The sequence below is a fragment of the Typopeltis vanoorti genome, chromosome 8, assembly GCF_054136105.1.
Source record: "Typopeltis vanoorti isolate ZY-2024b chromosome 8, IOZ_Tvanoo_1.0, whole genome shotgun sequence".
NCBI lineage: Eukaryota > Metazoa > Arthropoda > Arachnida > Uropygi > Thelyphonidae > Typopeltis > Typopeltis vanoorti.
In genome coordinates, this window is record NC_143556.1 from 132,667,199 (window position 1) to 132,689,413 (window position 22,215).

Genomic DNA, 22,215 nt, shown 5'->3' on the forward strand with positions numbered 1-22,215 from the left:
AAAACATTTCAAAATTTCAAAAAAATCGAGAGCATTGGGTGGAGAAGAAAGAAAAAAGAAGACCATGTAATTGCTTGATGTGATAGCCAGAAAAAAGAAAACATCATAGAAATAAAGTGAACAAGAAGTTAAATAGCTCTAACATAACTGCCGATACTCCTGTGATTCATTAACCATAATTTATCATTTTAGTTACCTTTCAAATTATCATGAATTTTTATTATTTTTCTCTAACTCTTTAGAATAGCAGAGTGGACACTATCATCTGCTTATTACACATACATACAGAGTATATATTTTAAAATTTGAAATGCATTTTTTTTTAATTTTTTTATTTTATTTTCTAAAACAGTACAACAATTATTTATTATTTTATATTTTTTGAATGGGAGGGGATTTAGAATTTTCCATCATATTGAAAGGATGTAAGTTATGTACAGTTTAAGAAAACAATATCATTCCATTAGAAGCAGACTTAACCTCTGAAACGACCAGGACATCTATAGACGTCCAGCTAAATCTGGATATGATTCAGCCCACCTGTTGAAAGAACAGGGATAAACAGTGCAATTTCACCGTCATGTCCGTTAGAAGGTGTGATAAACCCTCATGCTGAAGAGAACAGTTAATCAGATTATCTCACGTTCATAACTGCCTCTCAGTTGCCTATAACAAGAAACATACATTCTTGTTCTATGCTGGATAACTGGATCTTAGTTATATTGGAAAGTCTAAAAATATCGAAATTATTTATATTTTTGTTTTCTCTTTTTTATTGTACAATACAATTTTAATGTCTGGACAAAATAAATATCCTTGCATAATTTCTTCATTTAAATATTGCCTTACCTTGGAGAACCAATTTCATTTTTAATTTTTTTTTTTGTGCTAATTTTTTTCTAGTCGCTTACTCGACAAAACATTTTCTTTGTTCTCGAAGAAATTAATTCACAATAATTATTTGAAATATTATTTAAAAAAAAAAAAAGAAAATCGGCTGCCGATGTTCGAGATTATATTATTTTTGTTCAAAATCATCAAAATCAAATAATACTTCACAGATTTCCTTTAGGACGTGCTTGGTTGACTTTGCTTTATAGAGAATAACATGAAATTCTTTAATATCACTAAATTTTTTCTTTATATAGTGATCTACTGTTCTTTGTACTTTTGCTTTCTTGGTTTCATTGTATAACTGATCATTACAAATTGAAATTAACAGTTGTGATTTAAATTTATATGTATATATTTTCTGCATAATTCAGATATTATACTCCAATTTTTAAAGTAAGTGATACATTTGCTTATATTTTATCATTCAAAATATGTATATCAAATGTGAAATTTCATTTCCACATTTTTACAATAGAATTGAACTTTATTTCACCTTTGATAGTTTAACCCCCCCCCCCCGTTGCATCACTATCACACACCCGAAAACTGTTATGAAACATAGGTACAGTTTTTATTTAATTCGATATTTTTCTCTAGTAATTGTTCCGCATAACTTTAATTTTTCAATACAGAAACTATGTGGTGATTATTATAAATTAGCAAATTATAAATCAGAAAATATACATATTATTTCCTGATTATTATAAATCAAGATATTATGTGATATTCGGTAATAGGCAAAACTAATATTTAAAATCACTGTCATTCTTCAAATGCAATATCAGAATAAAGAAAGATGGAAAAACCAAACAAGGAATTTCTGCATGTAAAATATTCAGATATTGCTTGAGGCACTTTAGTGTGCTGCCTACTGTGCATGTTCTATTGTTCTGTTTCTCAGTGGGGGTTAGCAATCTCTGTTAGCTTAGAGCTTATTACTGGGCAGAAAGGAATAAGTATGAAATAAAAAATGTTTATTTTCAGGGCCATTAAAACAGTCATTTTCAGGACTACAAATATTGATAGAGAGATACCTGAATGTACTGTTTCATTGCATCTTGAAGGCGAATTTTTAAGTTCTTTTATATCACAGAATAATATTTTCGAAGGAATAAAATATAAGAGGAATTGGAATACTCTTTCCAGTTCCTCTTCAACTGGAAAAGAGTATTCCAGGTAAACTATTTCACCAATAAAATAAAATTACTAAATAAAATATAGAAATAATAACATGAACATTTTCACCTTGCCAACACTCAAGATTGATGTGATACGGGTTCCAAATTTCTTGTTTCGGAGTACACATATTATTTAAATTAAGGGGATATTTAATCCCACATTATTTCAAAGCCGAATAAGAAAACTCTAAGATATAAATAAATCAAAGTTTCATGCCGAATGTAGCAAACTATAAAAGTTCAGCGAGTCCGAGCGTGAGCAAACACCTGAGTGGTGCAATATCAGGCAACTCATAGTAAAGGTGGATAAAGCTAGGATCGCTATTCTTAGTATTTGCCCTAATGTAAAACTCATCCCCTATGAGATGTATGTTGTTTTACTTTAAGGGAGATAGGTCACTACCCAGACCCGGTTTCAACCTTTATTGAGATCTCATCAGTGAGTAGGTAGACCAAATAATACCAAGATTGTAGAGATAATAGCTTTAATACTTTACAGTACAAGTTGTCAAAAAGGTGCACAGATAAATTAATGAAATAAAGAGCCAAAAGCCTTCACTTCGGCAATGTAAAAATTATTTAAATTAAGGGATATTTAATCCTACATTATTTCAAAGCCGAATAAGAAAACTCTAAAATATAAATAAATCAAAGAGTTTCATGCCGAATGTAGCAAACTATAAAAGTTTGGCGAGTCCTAGCATGAGCAAACACCTGGGTGGTGCAATATACATACATACACATATATATATATATATATATTACAAAGTTTTGTAATAAAAATTTCTGCTACAATGAAGTTTGACAGAATCAAGAATATTATTACTACCTTATTTCTGCTTCTCATGTGGGAGAAAAATGGTAAAATGTCACTCTTATAATTATATCAGATGTTATAATGGCAAAAATAAAAAAAAAAATCATTTGCACTTTCTCTTCAATACACAAATAACATTGTAAATTCAGCCAATGAAAAAGAAAATACTACATATTTTTCTTCTGTTATCTGATTTTTTTTCTTGTAGTACAAAGTAGAAATCACTGCATAAAATATGGAGTATGAAGGAGGGAAAAAATCTGGAAATTGGTTATATTATAACGAATAGAGAAATCATGCCAGAAAAATTATTCACTTAAGATTCTAATATCAGCAGACACAACATTTTCTTCTAGGTTAGATAACTAACTAAAGTAACTAAACCTTTGCTACTATTTTACACTAAAATGAATGGGCATGTTCCCCAAGTGATTTACGTTTGTAACAGTTGTCTTGCAACCTATAAAATAAATTTATAAAATAAATTCTCTGAAATATCTGCAGATTAAATAGGTCTATCCCTTCCCCCCCCCCCCCCCGCTGAAAAAAAAAAAAGATTATGAAAGACATATGCACCTTTTCTTTTAAAATAATTCAAATCCTCTTTTTCAAGATAATTGTATGAAATTATTTATAATTTTTCGATAATAAAAGTGAAACTGATCATCATAAATTAAGAAATTATTGTGGCATAATTAATGTATCAGTATAAAAAAAAAAAAGAAATGTCAGTATTTCTGTTAGGATATTGGTAATCAACAATCGGAAAGGAAACAAGACATTCTTGATGTATTCTGCACTACAGCTTGAGGCACTGTAGCATGACTTGCGTGTTCTCTCTCTTCTTTCTCAATAGATAGCACTGAGAGTAATAAGCCTTTAGCTTTTCCTCCAGCTAAGAGGTTATTATCAAGTATTTCTAAGACGTAGATTATTTCAGAAATAGCAACCAGCAGCAATAGTAACATTTAGATTTTTCTTAAAGAAAAAGGAACAAAAATAATACTATTGAACTTTCTTTTGTGTGGTATGCATATAAACAATTTTGTATGCTGAAAATATAGTATATTATTTCTAAAATTTCAAATTTCAGCAGACAGTAAAGCAGTTGATTTTAGATTGCAAATAAATAGTACAGAATTAGAAGCTTCATGGTACAACAATCTTATTGCCGTATTTCTTTTGTCGAAACGGTAAAATTAAGTAATAGATCTTGAATACTGTCTAGAAAAGCTTTCAATCTGTAGAAATTTAGAGTAGTTATGCAACTGAGTTCCAGGAGAGGATAGGGAGGGGGAGGGGGGGAGTATTACAAAATCTTCAAAATGAGCAAAAATTTTGAAACATTCGTATATGATATTTTTCATATTATATTTTCAACATATCTACGAGGATATGCACTGGATATTATCGAAATGTGCATAATACAAATAAATAAATAAATAAAAGATGAAGGCAAAGAATTGCTGCTAAAATATCATTGGATATAAATTTTTGATACTAAAAAGACTCACAATCGAAAACTGAGTAATGCAATTTAACATTTGTTGTTAATAATGACAAAATTTAAAAAAAAAAAAAAAAATCCTTTCTAAAACTGAAATGTGATGATCCATATAATGGCATTTGGCTAGGAACGAAAGCAAAAGGACATATTTATTTCAATAAACATTATTTAAAAATATAAATATTTCACATAATATTTTCAAAACAAACATTTGAAAATTCTGAAATTCGAAAAAACATTTTCTATATTATAAATAAAGTGAAAGAACAATCAGTGCAATTCTTCTGGTACACTGATTTGTAGAATAAAAAACTCTAAATTTACTATTACTAAATAGATTCATTGCAAAGGCTGATTGGTGGTCATTTCAGGATTGATTAGTTTTGCACATGTGAAATTCGTTTCAATTTTTGGGAAGAGACACAAAATATCATTTTAGATGCAAAAAGGTCAAATATCTTAGGACAGTAAGGAAATTCTAAGCAACACAATAGACGTAAAGACACAAAGGTCACTAAGCAACAGTTAATCCACTAATAGACCTAGAATAGTGCAACGAGCTCATCGGAGGAGGAAGGTAATGGCATGATAAAAGGTAGAATGCCGACGAAGTTTTGATCCATGAAAAAAGCTACAGAGAGCTGCCTTTCATCCACCTCAGCCGGTTGGGGAGTTAATGCAGTAAGTCAAACTACCGTTTTTGTTTATAGTTTGTTCTGATAAATATTTCTCCCTGCTTTGGGAATCTTCTAACAGCTAACTTCTTTTGTTTGTTTGTAAGAAAGACATTACGGCGAAAATATTTACTACTTTTTATTTATTATTTTTATGTTTTTTAAACTGATGTAACCAAAAAAGCTTTAGTGATTATGTTTTAATTTAACAATAACGTGAGAAGCATTTATAGGCCTCAGGATTAGTGACTTGGGGCCAATAATCCTTCAAATTATTATTATCATTACAGTAATACCAGTCTTATGACGTTTCGCTTTATGAAGATCCAGTTATACGACACTTTTCAATTATAACCAGCGCCCATTTATATGATTAGGGGAGGGGGGGGAATCTGATGAACATCCACAAGAAAAATCAATTAATTTCGTTTTCTTAGATTAAAATTCTCTTACATTTTAGATTAAAATTTTCTTTGATTAAAAGAAAAAGAACAAATTATCACAATTTGAAACGCGTTAAAGGATTTTAAGATATGTTCTTTCTTGTGGTTATAAGTTTCTTTAATATAATCTCCACCATACAATGCAGCAGTAGCTCATACGATGGTTTTTTAGCAATGAGCGGCTCCTATGAAACAATCGCTGCATGCTTCCATGGCTGTTAATTTACAACATTCATTGCTTGTTACCAGTAGCGCACTCAGGATTTAATCTTGGGGGGGGGGGGGTTGAGTAGGCGATTTGTGAATACACACTATGCATTGCATAGGACCAATGACTGAGCATCTTTGCTTTTTCTTTGGGTACAGGGCCCCTTGGCCACCCTCCCTGGGTGTGCCACTGATCACCAGCCTTATAATTCCACATATATCCTTTCCTTGCAAAAGCCTGCATATGATTAGCCACAACACAGGTAATTATTTCATAATCACTTTCACCAACTGAAGGAAAATGTGAAACCCCTCTAACAATTACATCCTCTGATGACAGATCTGGAACCTCTTGATCCTCACATACCTTTCTTTATGTGCTGCCTGAGATAGTTCTCTCTCAAGAACTTCACTTTCCTTATTCCCAAATGCTACCTCTTCATTCCAATCTATACCACCATAATTAAAATCACCCATAATAATTACCCTTCCTTTGTTCACTAATCCAAGTTGTTTACACATTTCTTCATCGCCACCTTCCACATTCCCAGGCCTACAGCAACATCCAACTAAATGTCTTCCTCTTAACCTCCACATTATACCACACTGCCTCATAACCATTTCCACTATTTCCCCTTTCATGTCTACCTTATGTGGACTTAATTCCCCTGCTATCATCAGCAGCACTCCCCCCCTCCCTTCCTGCCCTTTCTATCCTCATGAAAAATACTGTACCCTTCCATTTCTATTCCTGTTATGATATCATCTTCATTCAACCATGTTTCACTTATTCCAATGATTTTCAGACAAATAAACTCAATCACTGAAACCATTTCATCCCCTTTATTTCTGATACTTCTGGCATTTGTAAACAAACACAAATGGTTCATTTTTAGGGATATAGCCAGTCCTATCCAAGCCATATGTCGGTTGTGATTTCCCCATTACACCTAATCACCACTTATCATATATACCTCCTCAGTCTCCACTTCTCCACCCACATTGCAATATACTCCATCTTCATATACACATTCACTGCCACTTTCAACATTCACTCTCTCTATGCCCTGTTCACTCGAGCTCACCCCATTTCCCTGTTCCTGTTGTATTCCCGTTCTCTCTTCCTCTCTCACACCACTACTGTTTCCACTGCTGTCTCTTCAGTACCCCTCTCCTGATTTTTCTCTTCATCTCTTCCTTCTGATCTCTGGCATGTATCACACACTGTACTTCCACACACTATACTTTCATCCAACACAATCACTCCAAATTCATTTAAAGGCAACCCATCATGCCTGTATAATTTCATTCTTCCCTCAAACACATGCCATACATCCACAGTCTCCACTCCCTTCTCCTCACACAGCTCTGCCAACATACCATTCATGATTTTGGCTCTCTCGCAATTCATCATCATAACACACTGACAATCTTTCCTACTACACTATTATCTTCCACTCTACTCAATAGCCTCCTGATATTTGCCTTCATCTCCTTATGTCCAGTTAGATCATTCATCCCTACAATCACAACTAACTCTCTCGCTCATTTCTTCCTCATGCCCAATGCCTTAATTATCATACTCATTCTACCACCCAGATAGCAGACCTCATGGACTCTGTCAGTAACTAACCCTCTAATTATGGAGTCTCCATATACTGCTATCCTGGAATCATCATTCATCACTTCTTTTACTCTTTGTTCTTTCATTCTGTTTTCTTGCATACTTTCATTAATTTCCACTAGACGCCTAACATCACTTAACATATTCTTAATTTCATTTTTCATTTCCAATATCTGTTTCATTAAATCTTGCATTCTGACAATTTCACTCTCTATCTCGCTACCTCTTGTTCAGCTGCACTTTATTTCCTTTTCCTCATTCATACTTTCTTTCACACCCTTATCACTAATTTTCGCTTGTACATCTTTGCATTCTTTCACTCCTTCAGTTTCTCCAACTTTCGTTTCACTTCTGCTTTTCGCAACTTTTTCCGTAACTTTTGCTTCTACATCCTTGCATTCTTTCACTTCCTCAGTTTCTCCTGTTTTCGTTTCATCTCGGTTTTTTGTAACGTTCACTTCTACATTCCTGCATTCTTTCACTCCGTCAATCTCTCTATCTTTCATTTCCATTTCTTTCATGTACACTATCAATCTTTTCAGTCAGTTTTGCATTCTGTGTATCGTGGTCCAATAGTATATCGCACTTACGACACATCCATACTTTCTCTCATCTTTCGCTCATTCTTTCCCACTCCACAAAGAAATCTCTTATATTCTGCCATGCATACATATCGCATCGCACTCAGGACATTGAATCAGTTTTGAAAAGTCTATGTCTATAGTAGCACCAGTCGATGCCCGAATGTTTGACCTCCTGACCGACATTGTGATATTTAAAACGGCAATTTAGACTAATAATTCTGATAGAATACACACCAAAAATCACTCAGACACACTTCATTTTCAAAAATAAATAATGAAACCCTAAAATTTATGAAATACTGTCAATTATTATTCAAATTAGAACTTATTTTTCCAGAGCTCTTTCTGACACTACACAACTTACTGCCCTCCAGAGGCCAATACTTAGAGTTGTAGTTAGGTATTACAGAGGTTGATGAGAGATACGATACAAAAGGGTGTTGATATCAGTTGTATTCTTTGTGATTGCCAGCATGGGTTTGTTAAAGAGAGATTATGTTTTACCAACTTACTTATGTGCTATAAGAAGTTGGCCAGTGTACTGGACAAGGGAGATGCATATACAGTAGTGTGCTTAGAATTTGCAAAGGCTTTTAATAAATTAACACACAAGTTGGTCACCAAACTGAAGCAGATGGGTTTGGATAACAGACTAGTGAATTGGATAGGTGACTGGCTATCAGATAAGTATCAGCAAGTTGTGTATGTCGGGCACTATCTCAAAAGAGGAACGTCACTAGTGGTATGCCACAAAGGGGGCTGTTTTGGAACCATTCTTGTTTAATTTATATATTAATGATATTGGAATAAGTTTAACTTGTGATATACAACTGCTTGCAGATCATGCAAAACTGGGGGAGAGTGATGAGGAATCAAGTAGCAGTTATGACCTTACTGGATAACTTGAATGGACTGTATGAGTAGGCAACAGTATGGAACAGTCAGTTATTGCAAAGTGCAACATTCTTAAATTTGATAAGTAACAATGGGAAGCAAAGTACACACTTTGTGTGGAAATTTTGGAGAAAGTTGAGAAGCTAAGTCTTGTCTACCTACCTTGGAAGAGTGGTAGACAAGACTTCAAATTTAGGGTTTCCAATGTACAAGTTGTGATGTTGTCACATCCGATAATGGCGATAATGTGGAGGACCTTGGCATGCAGAAATAAAGAGGTTCTGGTTACATTGTGTAAGGCCTTGATCAAGCCTCATATGAATTACTCTGTGCAGATTGGGTAACCTCATTTTCATTTTACTGAGGATATGTCAGAAAGGGTCCAGAGAAGATTCAGAAAGGTGGTAACTTTTCTTTGGAATGTGGAGTATGAGGACAGATTGAGGAAATTTGAAAAGTCTTGTGAATAGGAGGAAGGGAGGAGTTTTGATCAAGACATATACATTGATCAGGAATTGCTATCAGATGAAGATAGAAGAAATTTTTCATAGAATGGGAGGGATGGGTAGATCAAGAGGCCTTACCTGAAAATTATAAGGAGGACTTGAGCAAAGCAGAGGAGGCGTTTTTTTGGCATGGATAGTAGTTTGTAAGTGGAATGCATTGCCTCACATTCTAGTGAATGTAGATACAATGAATGAATGAGTTTAAAGCATAGCTTGATGGGCTTTGTGTGTAAGAGTGTGTACCTCTCATGATGAGTCTTTTGACTCTATGGAACTTTGGTGTTAATAATAATAATAATAACAACAACAACAACACACCATTCCCTTAAAAATCACTGGTCAGTAATTTTCTGACATTATTTCTGAATTGCTCATGGAGACAGAAGTAAACATACTGAGTCCATAAACTACACACATACACAAAAAGAAGAAAAGCTGAAGAAAATTAAGGAAAGGGTATTTTTGATGTCTAGAGCAATGACTTGGAAGAATTATTAAATGAGGTAGCAAACTACACAGAAATTATAGAAAATATCCAGCAGGAAAGCAACTAGGAATACATCTGAGTACTAGAATTGATCTGATATGTGGAAAGGCAGCTGGAGTACATCATATTCAACATAAAGTGCTTAAATATGGAGATATAAAAGTTTTACAGTAACCAAACTGGGTAATTGTTCCTTGGCAATGAATGGTTGGCTGAGTGAAGCATAGGTGTTGCATATCTGTTATCCAGTGAAGTGATTTTGAATCCTATCCTGTGCATGGATGTTTATGAATCTCTTAAATGGCAGATGGAATTTCATCATCCTATGCAAGACCATGGCTCTTTGCACTGGAAGCAGGACATATAGTCTAAAGTGGGACACCAATTTTTTTTTTTTTTTAAATACAAAATCTGCAAATTTTACCATATCAGAAAACCAAGGTGTAGTAAAATAACAAAATGTATATACAAGCACACACATATACACATATACGAGGCGGTATCAAAAAGTTTCGAGACTAGGTTTGTAACATGCCAACAGATGGCAGCACAAGGCTGCACGCTCAGTCACAGGGAGCACCTACCTTCATAAGTCAGTGTGCCAAAGGACGTCGTCCTGTGTACATCGGGAGCTATGCAACTGATGCTATTCTGACCACTTGCATTACCACATCTGCGATTTCATCATGGACAGCAAGTTAGAACAAAGAGCAAATGTGCAATTCTGCATGAAACTGGGAAATCTGCCACAGAGAAGTTTGACATGATTCGCAAGTTTACGGCGATGTTGCAACGAGTCGTTCGAGGTGTTTTGAGTGGCATGCGTGCTTCAAAAGCAGAAGAAATCACTGGAAGATGATGAGAGATCAGGAAGAACTTCAACAAGCTCAACCCCCAAAAATGTCAAAACCATTCGGCAACTTGTGCATGAGGATCGTCAGAGAACACTCCACAACATTGCTGCCATTGTCGGTGTGTCATATGGAACAGTCCAGGCAATCCTCATGTGTGATTTGAACATGCGTCGTGTTGCTGCCAAATTCGTCCCCAGGCTGCTGACCCAGGAGCAGAAGGAACACCGCATCAAAGTCCGCCAAGAACTCAGTCAGCGTGCCGTGGATGACCCACCCTTCATGTCGAGGATCATTACCGGTGACAAAACTTGGGTGTACGGGTACGACCCTGAGACGATGCAACAGTCTTCACAGTGGAAGAGCCCATCATCTCCACGACCGAAAAAGGCGAGGCAGGTCTGTAGCTCGATCAAGTGCTTGCTCATCATCTTTTTCGACATTCGCGGCATTGTGCATTGAGAATTTGTCCTCAGGTGCCAGAGACCGTCAATAGCAAGTTCTACTGCCAGGTTTTGAGGCATCTGAGGGAAGACATTCGGCAAAAGTGACCAGATCTGTGTTGCGCGAAAAACTGGATGCTCCACGATGACAATGCACCCTGTCACAGAGCTCTCCTCACACGAGTTTCTCACCAGAAACAACATGATCTCACTTCTGCACCCATCGTACTTGCCAGATTTGGCTCCTGCAGACTTCACCCTCTTCCCAAAGATGAAGATCCAGCTCAAAGGTCACCGTTTTGACAACATTGTGGAGATCCAGCGCGAATCGCAGGTCCTTGACATGCTTCGAAGTGAAATCACAGAATATCACAGAAGTGAAAAGAAAGCTGGGAATGCAGATAAATAAATTAAATGTAGATAAATAAAGTAATTTCTCGTAAACGGAGCTAGTCTCAAAACTTTTTGAAACCACCTCGTATGTAACACAGTTCTCAAAAATATTCGGAAAGCTACATTAATAGAATAACTATATTCTCTTTAAGTGATACATTTTTATTAGAATATGCAAAACAAATGCCATTTGTTTTCTAGCTTGCTAACTAGTTATTAAATAATTAATAATAATAATGGGAAACAGGATATTAACAACATGTTGCATGTTTTTAAATTGTTTACACAACACACCTGTGCATTTTAATTCTTTCCCAAGAGAATGGACGAACATATTCTTCAACCACAGCAGTATAAAAATACTTCCACCACTCCTTAGGCTGTTCTCTTGCTGAAACAAATGCTTGATATTTTCGGTACCTCTGATTTACTTCCATCCTTTGAAAGGATTTGAACAAGCCAAGTAGACTGGCGTACTGGTAAGGGGAGAAAAAAGCATTCATATATAATATACAAAATAACAAAGCAAGTGAAATGAAATTCACAGTTTTAAAAAAAAAAACTTATATTATTATTACTATTATGATTCAGGACCTCCATGGAGTCACAAGAATCATCATAGGAAGCCCATCCTAGAAAATACACAAAGTCTATCATACCACTCCTTGAACTCATTCACTGTACATGCCCTCACCTCTACCACACAATCCATTCTATGGTTCAACTACCCTCCATGCAAAGAAACCACTCCTCATCCTCTTGCTCATGACTTCCTTTTACAACTTCAGGGAAAAGCCATTTGTTCTCCCTCTTCTCCCCCCCCCCCGTTCTACCAAACAAAAGAACTCCACATTGTCAACACTGTAACTAACTCTCAACAGTTTAAATATCCCAATAATATCACCTCTCCTATCTACCAAACATTGCAGTCCACATTCCCTCAGTCTATCCTCATAACTAACATTGTACAGACCTGATATCATCTCAGTAATCTGCCTCAGTCCTATTTCCAAGGTAAATTTATCCACTTCAAATACTGGTGACCAAATGTAAGCACAATAGTTCAGGTGTAGTCTGATCAGAGCTTTATATAACAGAATGACAACTCTTATCTCTGCTGGTTAGCGGCCTTCTCAGTATTCAGGAATCCTCTGGGTTACTTTCACCACCTTTGCAATATTCCCTGAATTTCAGGTCTTCAATCATCATCCCATGATCCCTTGCCTCTCCCACTTTCTCCAGTACAGTTCCTCCAACAAAGTATGCAGCCTCCCATCAATGTATTCCAAACTTCCAGACTTCAACATTTACTGAATTAAACTGACATCTCCATTGATTTGCTCATCTGTCCAGTTTATTCAAATTCTCATGGAGGGTTATTACCACATCTGCAGTATTACTAATAACCTTTCCTAGCTTCACATCATCTGCAAACAACTGAACATCATCCTGCAGTTTGTCCACTGACAATGTCACTGATGTAACAATTAAACAATACAGATCCCAGTACTGAGTTCTGTAGAACCCCCACTTGTGAGATCCTAAACAACTCTCTGATACCCATCAGATAGCTAATCCCCAATCCAATTCACTAACTTGACCAATCCAAGTGCATGTGCTGCAACTTAAATAACAGCATCATATGGCACCCTGTCGAATGCCTTCATAAAATCAAAATAGGCAAAATATGTCTTTCCCTCATCAACTGCTCATGACACTTTATTATAAAAGGCAATTAAATTACTAAAGCAAGAGCACCATTTAACAAATCCATGCTGACTCATAAATTAATCGTGAAATAAAATTAAATATAAAAACAATTTATAATACTGAATTTAAATTTAATAATTATAAATTTATGGCCATAGCATATAAACAATCAAAAGAATGTTTCTATTTTATATGTACATGAACTCATGAATATAGAGATTTTTAAAACAAAGAAATAATAGCCAAATCTGTTCATCTATGAGCAGATTTGGTGAGATGGTTAGCAGTAAACAAACAGTGGAAAAGGCTCAGAGACAAATGACTAAGGTTCATTACAATTAAGATTCTAATTTTTTACTAATCTTTTCCTCTATCTTTCCTGATAATTATTGTGAAATACTGAGTGAATGAAAATTGGTGGAAAGGAATATGACAGAGGAGATTTTATTAGAATAATAAATAGCAGACTGTTTATTAGTTGGGAAAGGTGTGCATGTGGGAGGGGGTGGGTCAATTATATTGAACTTTGAGCAATGTGTCTATGACTGTGGAAATCTGTCAAAAACAATTACAATAATCTTTATAATGATGTTGATGATAATTTTCATTATTATTTTTTATGGGAAGTTATCATTGTCATTATCATGGTAATACAGACTGGGAAGAAGAATGAGAGAGCATCCTCTTTAAGCAAGATCTAATGGAGGACATTCAGGGATCAGGACTCATTTTGGATTTGATAATTTTGTTTGAAGATGTAATTGTACATGGGGATGTTGAATCTCTTTCCACCAACTGGTGAGAGTGACCATGAAGTGATCTCCTGGGTGGAAGCCAGTCATATGAGGACATCCGTGAAGAAAGGATATATGTGGAACTACAGGTAATTATGGAAAGCTAAAGAGACTGTTTGAAACTATAGAATGGAATGAAGAATGAGAGTTGGGTGGAATGAGAGTTGGGCATGAGTTAAGTACTACCAATGTCTGAACATGTTCCAAATATGAGGAGGTTAAATAAGGTAGGTGTAAAAGGGATGAATGAAAAAATTAGAGATAGTCTTGATAAAGAAAGTTTTATTTACTCAGCATAATATAATTGGTAATAATCAGTTCCCCCCCACACACACACACACATTGATCCCATACATGAGAGATCGAGGAACATATAAGCATATAGTGCTGTGTGTGTAAATCACAGATAAGGACTAAGGTAGACTGTTTCAGAGGACAGAGGTGGAAAGAATAAAAGAGGAAGAATAGAAGCAGGTTCAGTGTGTTTGCAGTTGCACAGTAAAGGGATGCTTGGAAGAAGCTGCTGCTTATGTATTAACAGCGCAAAAGAAAGTTGAGGAATCATGGTTGCCAATTCACTGGAGCAGTGACTATGGAAGTACCTGTAGACTAGACACAGTGCTGAAACACTGCACCTGTGAGATAGAGATTGAAGTGAATCTGTAAGCAGGGGATCATCTATGAGCCTAATTGCTCATCACTGGATGGCATCAGAGATTTTAAGGGAAGCTTTAGGTGCACCACCTTAAACATGTGAGCTGTATTTTAAACATGGACAGATTTGGGATTTATGGTTATTTAAGTTATATATGATCTACAAAAAAGCAGGCTAAAGGAGGTAACTTGATATGGACAGCAAAAGTGAACTATGAGCAGAAATTAGTCAATTACATTTAATAAGTATTAGATATTAGAAGTTTATTTTCCACTTTGTTAGACTATAATTAATTTAGTCTAATCCTTTACCCAAATGTAGGCAAACTAAGTTAGCACCTGAAATATCTTCAGGACTGAGGCAACTCATAGTAAAGGTGGGACCAAGCTCTCTTCACTCCTTGTCTCAGTATCTCCCATAATCAAAAGATGTGCTTTGTATTATGGGAAGGGCCACTTTATGTATACTGCTATGCATTAAGGGGAGGGCCACAAAACAGACCAGTTTTGAACTTTACTGACGTCTCATCAGTGGGGCAGACCCAGAAGTGGTGATACTAAGGCAGAAGCAATGGAGAGGTCATATTTACTTATGACCTCTCCATTGACGTCCCACTGACGAGACCTCAATAAAGGTCGAAACCGGTCTGGGTAGTGGCCCTTCCCTTAATGCATAGCATTATACATGTCTGCAAGGAGATGTGTTTTGCATCATGGGAGATACTGAGACAAGGAGTGATGAGAGCTTAGTCCACCTTTACTACGAATTGTCTCAGTCCTGAAGATACTTTAGGCGCAAAACTTTGTTTGCCTACACTTGGGAAAAGGATTAAACTAAATTTATTAAAGTATTAGATATATATAATTATTCTATAATTCAACAGGTAATTCCATGGACAATATTCTGGTGAACTGGTCAACATCAATCCTCTACTTTCTTTGGAAATTACTGAACACAAACAGCTGCTAGTCAACAACCATCTACTGTCAATGGGCAAACTCAGTAAATCAACCTCTCTTCCTCTTCTTTCATACCACCTATCTTTGTTCTTTAGAATAGTCTCTCTGATTTCTGTCCTTCCTAAACACTATATAATCTTCAACTATTCAAGAAACAGTCAGTAGATTCTTTCCTTCTTACCCTTTTTCTAGCTGTCTGAGGATAGCACTAATGTTGATGTGCTACAGGCTTTGCAAACTTTCATGAGTGTTGAGGATCTAAAAAATAAAAATTTCAATTAAAAATAAAAATCATCCCACGAAAAATCACACAGGTCTTTTGATGTGTGGCCAGCAAAAAGAAGAATTATTAGGAAATGACTAGTTGGTTAAAATTGTATTAAGATAACCACTGCAGAGGAAAATAAAGGTATTTAATAAATGATCTAATGTCCTTGTGACCTATTGTCCAATCTTCGCCTTCTCATGGTGCACCCCGTTATGAATTCACCTGGATACTGAAGAATTGAAGATGGACTGGCAATTTGGGATTTAACTGACCAAAACTGAATTCATATTGACTAAAACCATAATGCAAAATGATGTCACAACATGACAGAATTTCATACTGATTAGGGTGTTCAATAGTTAAACAAGGTTATTTTTGTCAGGGAACCATACTGAACAACAAAAACTCAATTACTGGAACAAATCCACTCTTAACATCAGCAGAGGTCAAGATTAATACAGTTATGATAGGAATCATCAATGGAATTAGCAGAAAAATTGGATAGGTACCAGATCGACATAATAGGTGTTACTAAAACACAGAAGACAAAAATACACTGCTTGGAAAGAAGGCAACAGAATTCATAGTGTGAGAAACAAACAGCCATGGCACCCACCTTAATAAGATGTATGACTTCCTTTCACTGCGATGATTGAGATCCTGGATTGTTGTGGGGTGGGTGACTCTCGACCTCACCCAACACTAAGGTCCATCCCACAGATGTTCAATAGGGCTGAGATCAGGGCTCTGTGGAGACCAGTCAAGTGTGGTAACTTTTATGTCTGCAAACCATGCAGTTACAGCAGCCTTATGGCACAGTATCTTGCTGAAAGAGATTATGGTCAGTTCCCTAGAAACATCACAAAGTAGGAAGCATTGCATTGTTCAGAATGTTCAGATACCTCTCTAAGTTCATTGTTCAATGCACCACAAACAGAGGTCAGAGGCCATACCAGAAAAAACAGGACCATGCCATCACATTGCCACCTCTGAATTTCATAGTTGGGGTTATGCCCTCTGGTAAGAGACACTCACTGTGCTTCTGTCACACCCATCCATCTGCTCAGCAGAGGGTGTAGTGTGATTCATTGCTCCATAACAGAGCTTTCCAAGATTCCCCATCCCACTGTACACTCTTTGCACTACTGCAGATGATGCTGCATGCTGGTTCAGGTAATGTGGGGCTTGCATATTGCAGTCCTACCATGGAAATCCCTGTTATGCGTCTCGGTTCTGAATGTTTTTGTGCAGATTTGTGTTCCAGTCAATGCCCAGAAGTCTGCATTCAATGTGTCAGTCAAATGAATGGCAGTTTTTACATATTATTCATCACAACACTCTTAGGTCCCATTCGGTGAGTGTGGTGGGTCATCCACTGTGGGTGGCACTTACAGTTAACTGCCAGTGTTTCCATCTCAGTATCAAATTATTGATTGTTGACCTGGGATGGCCCAATTTGTCAACAATTTGCCAAACATACAGGCTTGCAAAATGGCATCCTATCACAATGCCTCTTTCAAACATTGTCCATTCCCTTCTCGCAACCATTTCACAGGGACACAGTTGCACTGACTCGGGAATATTGTATTCCTCCAATTTATACCTGGCTACAAACAGGATTTGTTACATGGCAAGGTATATCATGTCATGTAACAAATCCTGTTTGTAGCCAGGTAAAAATTGGAGGAATACAATATTCCCGAGTCAGTGCAACTGTGTCCCTGTGAAATGGTTGCGAGAAGGGAATGGACAATGTTTGAAAGAGGCATTGTGATAGGATGGAGGTCTGTTAAGCAGCATATGAGAGATCCTTCTAAGTGACAAATAGAAAATGTTATATGCATGCAGTAATGTTAAGGAACTAGTAGTAACTATAGTATTTAACATTAAATATGTGGATAATCTTCTAAAATGGAAGAAAATATCCCAGGTCAACAATTGGCAAATATCAGAATGGGAAACTGAACAATGAGACTCATTTGTGTCTACGGTCACAGAAAAGGTTCTACTAAGGAAGAACAGGGAGAATTTTTCAAGACATTAGAGAAGGCAGCTGACACAACTAAAAAGGAAACGTTGGTCTATATTGGAGATCTAAGCAGCAGAGTAGGAATTTATGACCTCACATACAGAAATATTTTGGAAAAATTTGAAGAAATGTGCAAAGCTAATAATAATGTTAAGTAGTGGATTTCTGTTCAGAACATGGACCAGTTATTACTAATACCATGTTCCAATAGAAAAATGTGCAAAAATTCACATGGAGAGAAGTGCAAGAAATAAGAAGTCTCATTACTTATGTTATTGCCGATAGTGATGTTTTCCCATTGGTTCAGAACTCAAGATTATACAGAAGATTTGAAACTAGAAGTGATAAACAATTTAGTTTTGAGCTGGATAAAAATGAATTTCACATTGAAAAGAAGAATGTTTCAGAAAATTTTAAAACAAACCAAAGTTCAGCTACTTTTAGAGAGAGAGAGGAAGACAATCTTGTCACTGGTATTCCTCCCTCCCTCCCTCCCTCTCTCTCCCTTTGATCTATATCTATCCACCTCTTTTGGTAGCCAATATCTTTCATCCTAAGATGTTCTTTCCATTTCTCTCTATATTCCTTGATCTTTTCATTTAGGTTATAAATATCTAGTTCTTTTTTGATGTTCCTCATTTCTTATATGGTCCAATTTTAATTAAATTTCTTCAACTGAAATTGAAAAAATTAAACTGAAACATCAATTTTTTTAAATACTGTAACTGTATTTTTGTATCTTTATATACACTTTCTATAGATTATACCAAATGTAATGGATATCCTGCATTTTCATTACATTCCATACTTTTGCTGTGTATTTTATCAAAAGCTTTCTCGTAATCTATAAAGGGCATATGAGTCTCTAAATTAAATTCTAGCTTTTTTTCAATAATTTGTTTCAGCACATAAATATCATCTATACATGACCTTCTATATCTGAAACTATTTTGTTCTTCTGAGAGTAGATTGTCTGCAATATTTCTAAATCTATTATTCAGGATTTTATTGTAAACTTTGTAACCTGTATTTAATAAACTTATTCCTCTGTAATTTCCACAATCATCTCTTCTTTTCTTAAATATATACAGGGTGTTCGGGATAAATTTGACAGTTTCGTAAGGAAAAAGAAAATCTTCTTTGTATCTATTAAATTTAATGAATTGACAAAAAAACATTACAGGCAGAGTTAATTACAATACTATCAACAAGATTTACTCAAAATAACCACCATTAGCATCGATCACAGCTTCAATTCTGCTTCGGAACCTCGAACAAGCTGATGCTACAGTCTCCCTGGGAAGGGCCGCAAAAACTGTTTTAATTTTATCCATTAACTGGGCTTTTGTATTACTGGAAGTGCGATTGGTGTCTTTTTCAACTGCGCCCCATACAAAATAATCCATGGGGTTAAGGTCTGGGGAGTTTGGAGGCCAAACATTTGGACTGGTGAAGTCGTAGAAATTTTCAGACAACCATTTTTGACTTTTCCCAGAGGTGTGGCAAGGGGCCGAATCCTGCTGCCATACATACGGCCTACCATTGGCTACCCTTGTTATCCAGGGCTTGACTACAGTTAGCAACTCCACGAACAAAGCCCGAATTCCAATGCCAGGGTTCTTCAACACCTGTTCCTGCAGATTTGCGAGGAATTCTGCTGTACGAACGCAATCAGATCGTCTGCTAGGGATCTTTCTTCTTGCTACATCCTCGTAGTCACCATTGCAAGTCTCTAGTTCATGCCTGATTGTTTTTACTGTATTCAGGGAGCATTGGGCAGCAGTCGTAATATCCTTATTTTGATGGCGGGCACGAATCATCATGATACAAGTTATTCTCTTCCATGATTCAGGTGGGTTCCAGCTATCCATCCTTTCTGACATCTTGTATGTGAATGAAGAAGGGTCCAAACTTTTAAATGAAGAGAAGTGTGTGTTAATACATGTAACTTACGGAAAAATATAATTAATTATAAATATGTCAAATTTATCCCGAACACCCTGTATATAGATAGATAGATAGTGATATCAGATTTGATTGTCAGGTTTTCATGGTGACAAGGATATGTCGGAAAGAGTCTGGAGAAGATTCACAAAAGTGATCGGTGGTCTTTGTAATGTGGAGTATGAGGGCAGGTTGAGAGAATGTAAGTTGCAAATGAATAGGAGGAAGGGGTGGGGATATAATTAAGATATATAAGCTAGTCGGGGTTGTTATCAGATTAACATGGAAAAGATTTTTCATAGAAGGGAGAGGGGGATAGAACAAGAGGCCATTGCCAGAAATTGTATAAAAAGAGGTGTGAGTAGAGGAGTAAGGAAAAGGTTCTTTTTTACTGAATAATTTAAGGAAATTACAACGTAAACTAGGATATACATTAAAATAAATTTTAATATAGTTCAATATTTTGGCAACGTGACGTTGCCGAAATATTGAAGTATATTAAAATTTATTTTAATGTACGAGGGCTGTTCAATAAGTAATAAGACTAATTTTACTGTCGCGAAACCACTCATCACAATATTAATTTCTGTGGAATAAAGAAATGTTGCTGTCTGTATTAACAAAAGAGGTTGATAGATGGCATATATGGGCTGATGTGCCAGAGTGTCAGGTGACTAAACGCAAGCTTGTTTCAGCGTGCCTACGAGCCGCGATCAGTCGTCGAAATGGAAGCATCCTTGGAACAGTGTTATGCGATTAAATTTTGTGTGCATTTGCAAAAATAGGCATCGGACACTTTTAACATGATACGTGAAGCTTTCCACGATGAAGCAATGTTGAGGGCAAGTGTTTTTCACTGGCATAAAACTTTTAAGGAAGGAAGGAAAAATGTGGAAGATCTTGAACGTGAGGGAAGACCTTCGACGTCCATCACAGAGACAATGTTCAACACAGCAGCAATTATCATCAAGGAGGATCGCAGAATTACAGTACGCCAGCTGCATGTTGTCTGAATATTTCTGTGGGAAGTGTTCACTCAATCATGGCTGAACATTTGGGACTGAAATGTGTTTGCACCCGATGGATTCCCAAACTCTTGACACTGGAGCAAATGCAGCATCGAGTAGATGTGTGCACAGAATGGAAAGAAAGACTGGAATAAGAAGGCAACAACTTCTTAAAACGCATCATTACAGCAGATAAAGCTTGGTTGTATCACTATGACCCTACTTTGTTGTTTCATTGTAGGGTCATAGTATGACCCTACAATGAAACATAATATGAATGGAAGCATCTGTCTTCGCCTACCCCCAAGAAAGCAAAAACTGTAAAATCGGCTGGTAAAGTTATGACCATAATGTTTTTTGACTATGAAGGCATTGTTTACCAACACACTGTAGAACCCAGGAATACTGTAAACGGCTCATACTATGCGGATGTTTTACAGACAATGGTACAGCACATCAAAAGGAAGCATCCATTGCTGAAGAATGGCTTCTTATTGCCACGATAATGCAAGGCCACATATTGCTGGTTGTGTAGTGGATGTTTTGCAGAAGAAACAACATAGATATCCTACCACACCCTCCATACAGTCCTGATCTCGCACCGTACGATTTCTGGCTGTTTCCTCAGCTCAAGAAACCACTAAGAGGCTGCCATTTCGAAAGCAACAAAGCATGTGTAAGAGCTGCGGAGGCAGTTTTGAAAGAACTCTCAAAAAACGGGCTTTCGCATGTGTTTAAGAAGTGGACGCAACGTTGGGACAAATGCATCGTGTCTCTCGGTAGTTACTTCGAAAAAGACCATGTAAATGATGACGATTAAAGGTAATCTGTTTTCTGTATAAATATAGTCTTATAACTTATTGAACAGCCTCCATATATGCTAGTTTATGTTGTAATTTCCTTAAATTATTTAGTAAAAACGCATAACCAACATCTAAGCCTTTCCAGGAGAAAAGGTTCTTTGCACGAGGAGTGGTTGGTGAGTGCAATGCAGTGCCTGAGTGTGTTGTCAATATAGGCACGTTGAATTCATTTTAGGAATAGATGGATGAGCATTGTGTGCAACAGTGTGTACTCCCACAATTAGTCTCTGACTCCATGGAAGTCAGATGTTAATAATAATCATAATAGCCTTAGCTTTTGACCAATTTGATGAAACTTCACATTTCCTTCAAGAGTTATTTCTTAATTTTAAGAATCCGTGATGTAAATATTCTCCACCATATTTCCAAAGCTCTGTATTTATGCCATGCGTAATCTGGTTTATTTCTATTTTTTAACACCTTTACTGCTTATTTTACTTGTTCCAATTTCATTGGTTCCATATCAGTGCTGATTTCTTCATTA

At 36.2% G+C, this 22,215-nt stretch overlaps 1 protein-coding gene across 10 annotated transcripts in view; it reads right to left on the reverse strand.

Moving 5' to 3' along the window:
• LOC150104358 (intermembrane lipid transfer protein VPS13A-like) overlaps window positions 1-22,215 on the reverse strand; it is a 2,072,875-nt gene that overhangs the window by 1,488,456 nt on the left and 562,204 nt on the right. For all 10 annotated transcript variants that reach the window (XM_090396324.1, XM_090396319.1, XM_090396320.1 and 7 more), the window contains one exon: window positions 11,797-11,978. In XM_090396324.1, the coding sequence (XP_090252450.1) occupies window positions 11,797-11,978 (182 nt within the window). The remainder of the gene's footprint in view (window positions 1-11,796; window positions 11,979-22,215) is intronic.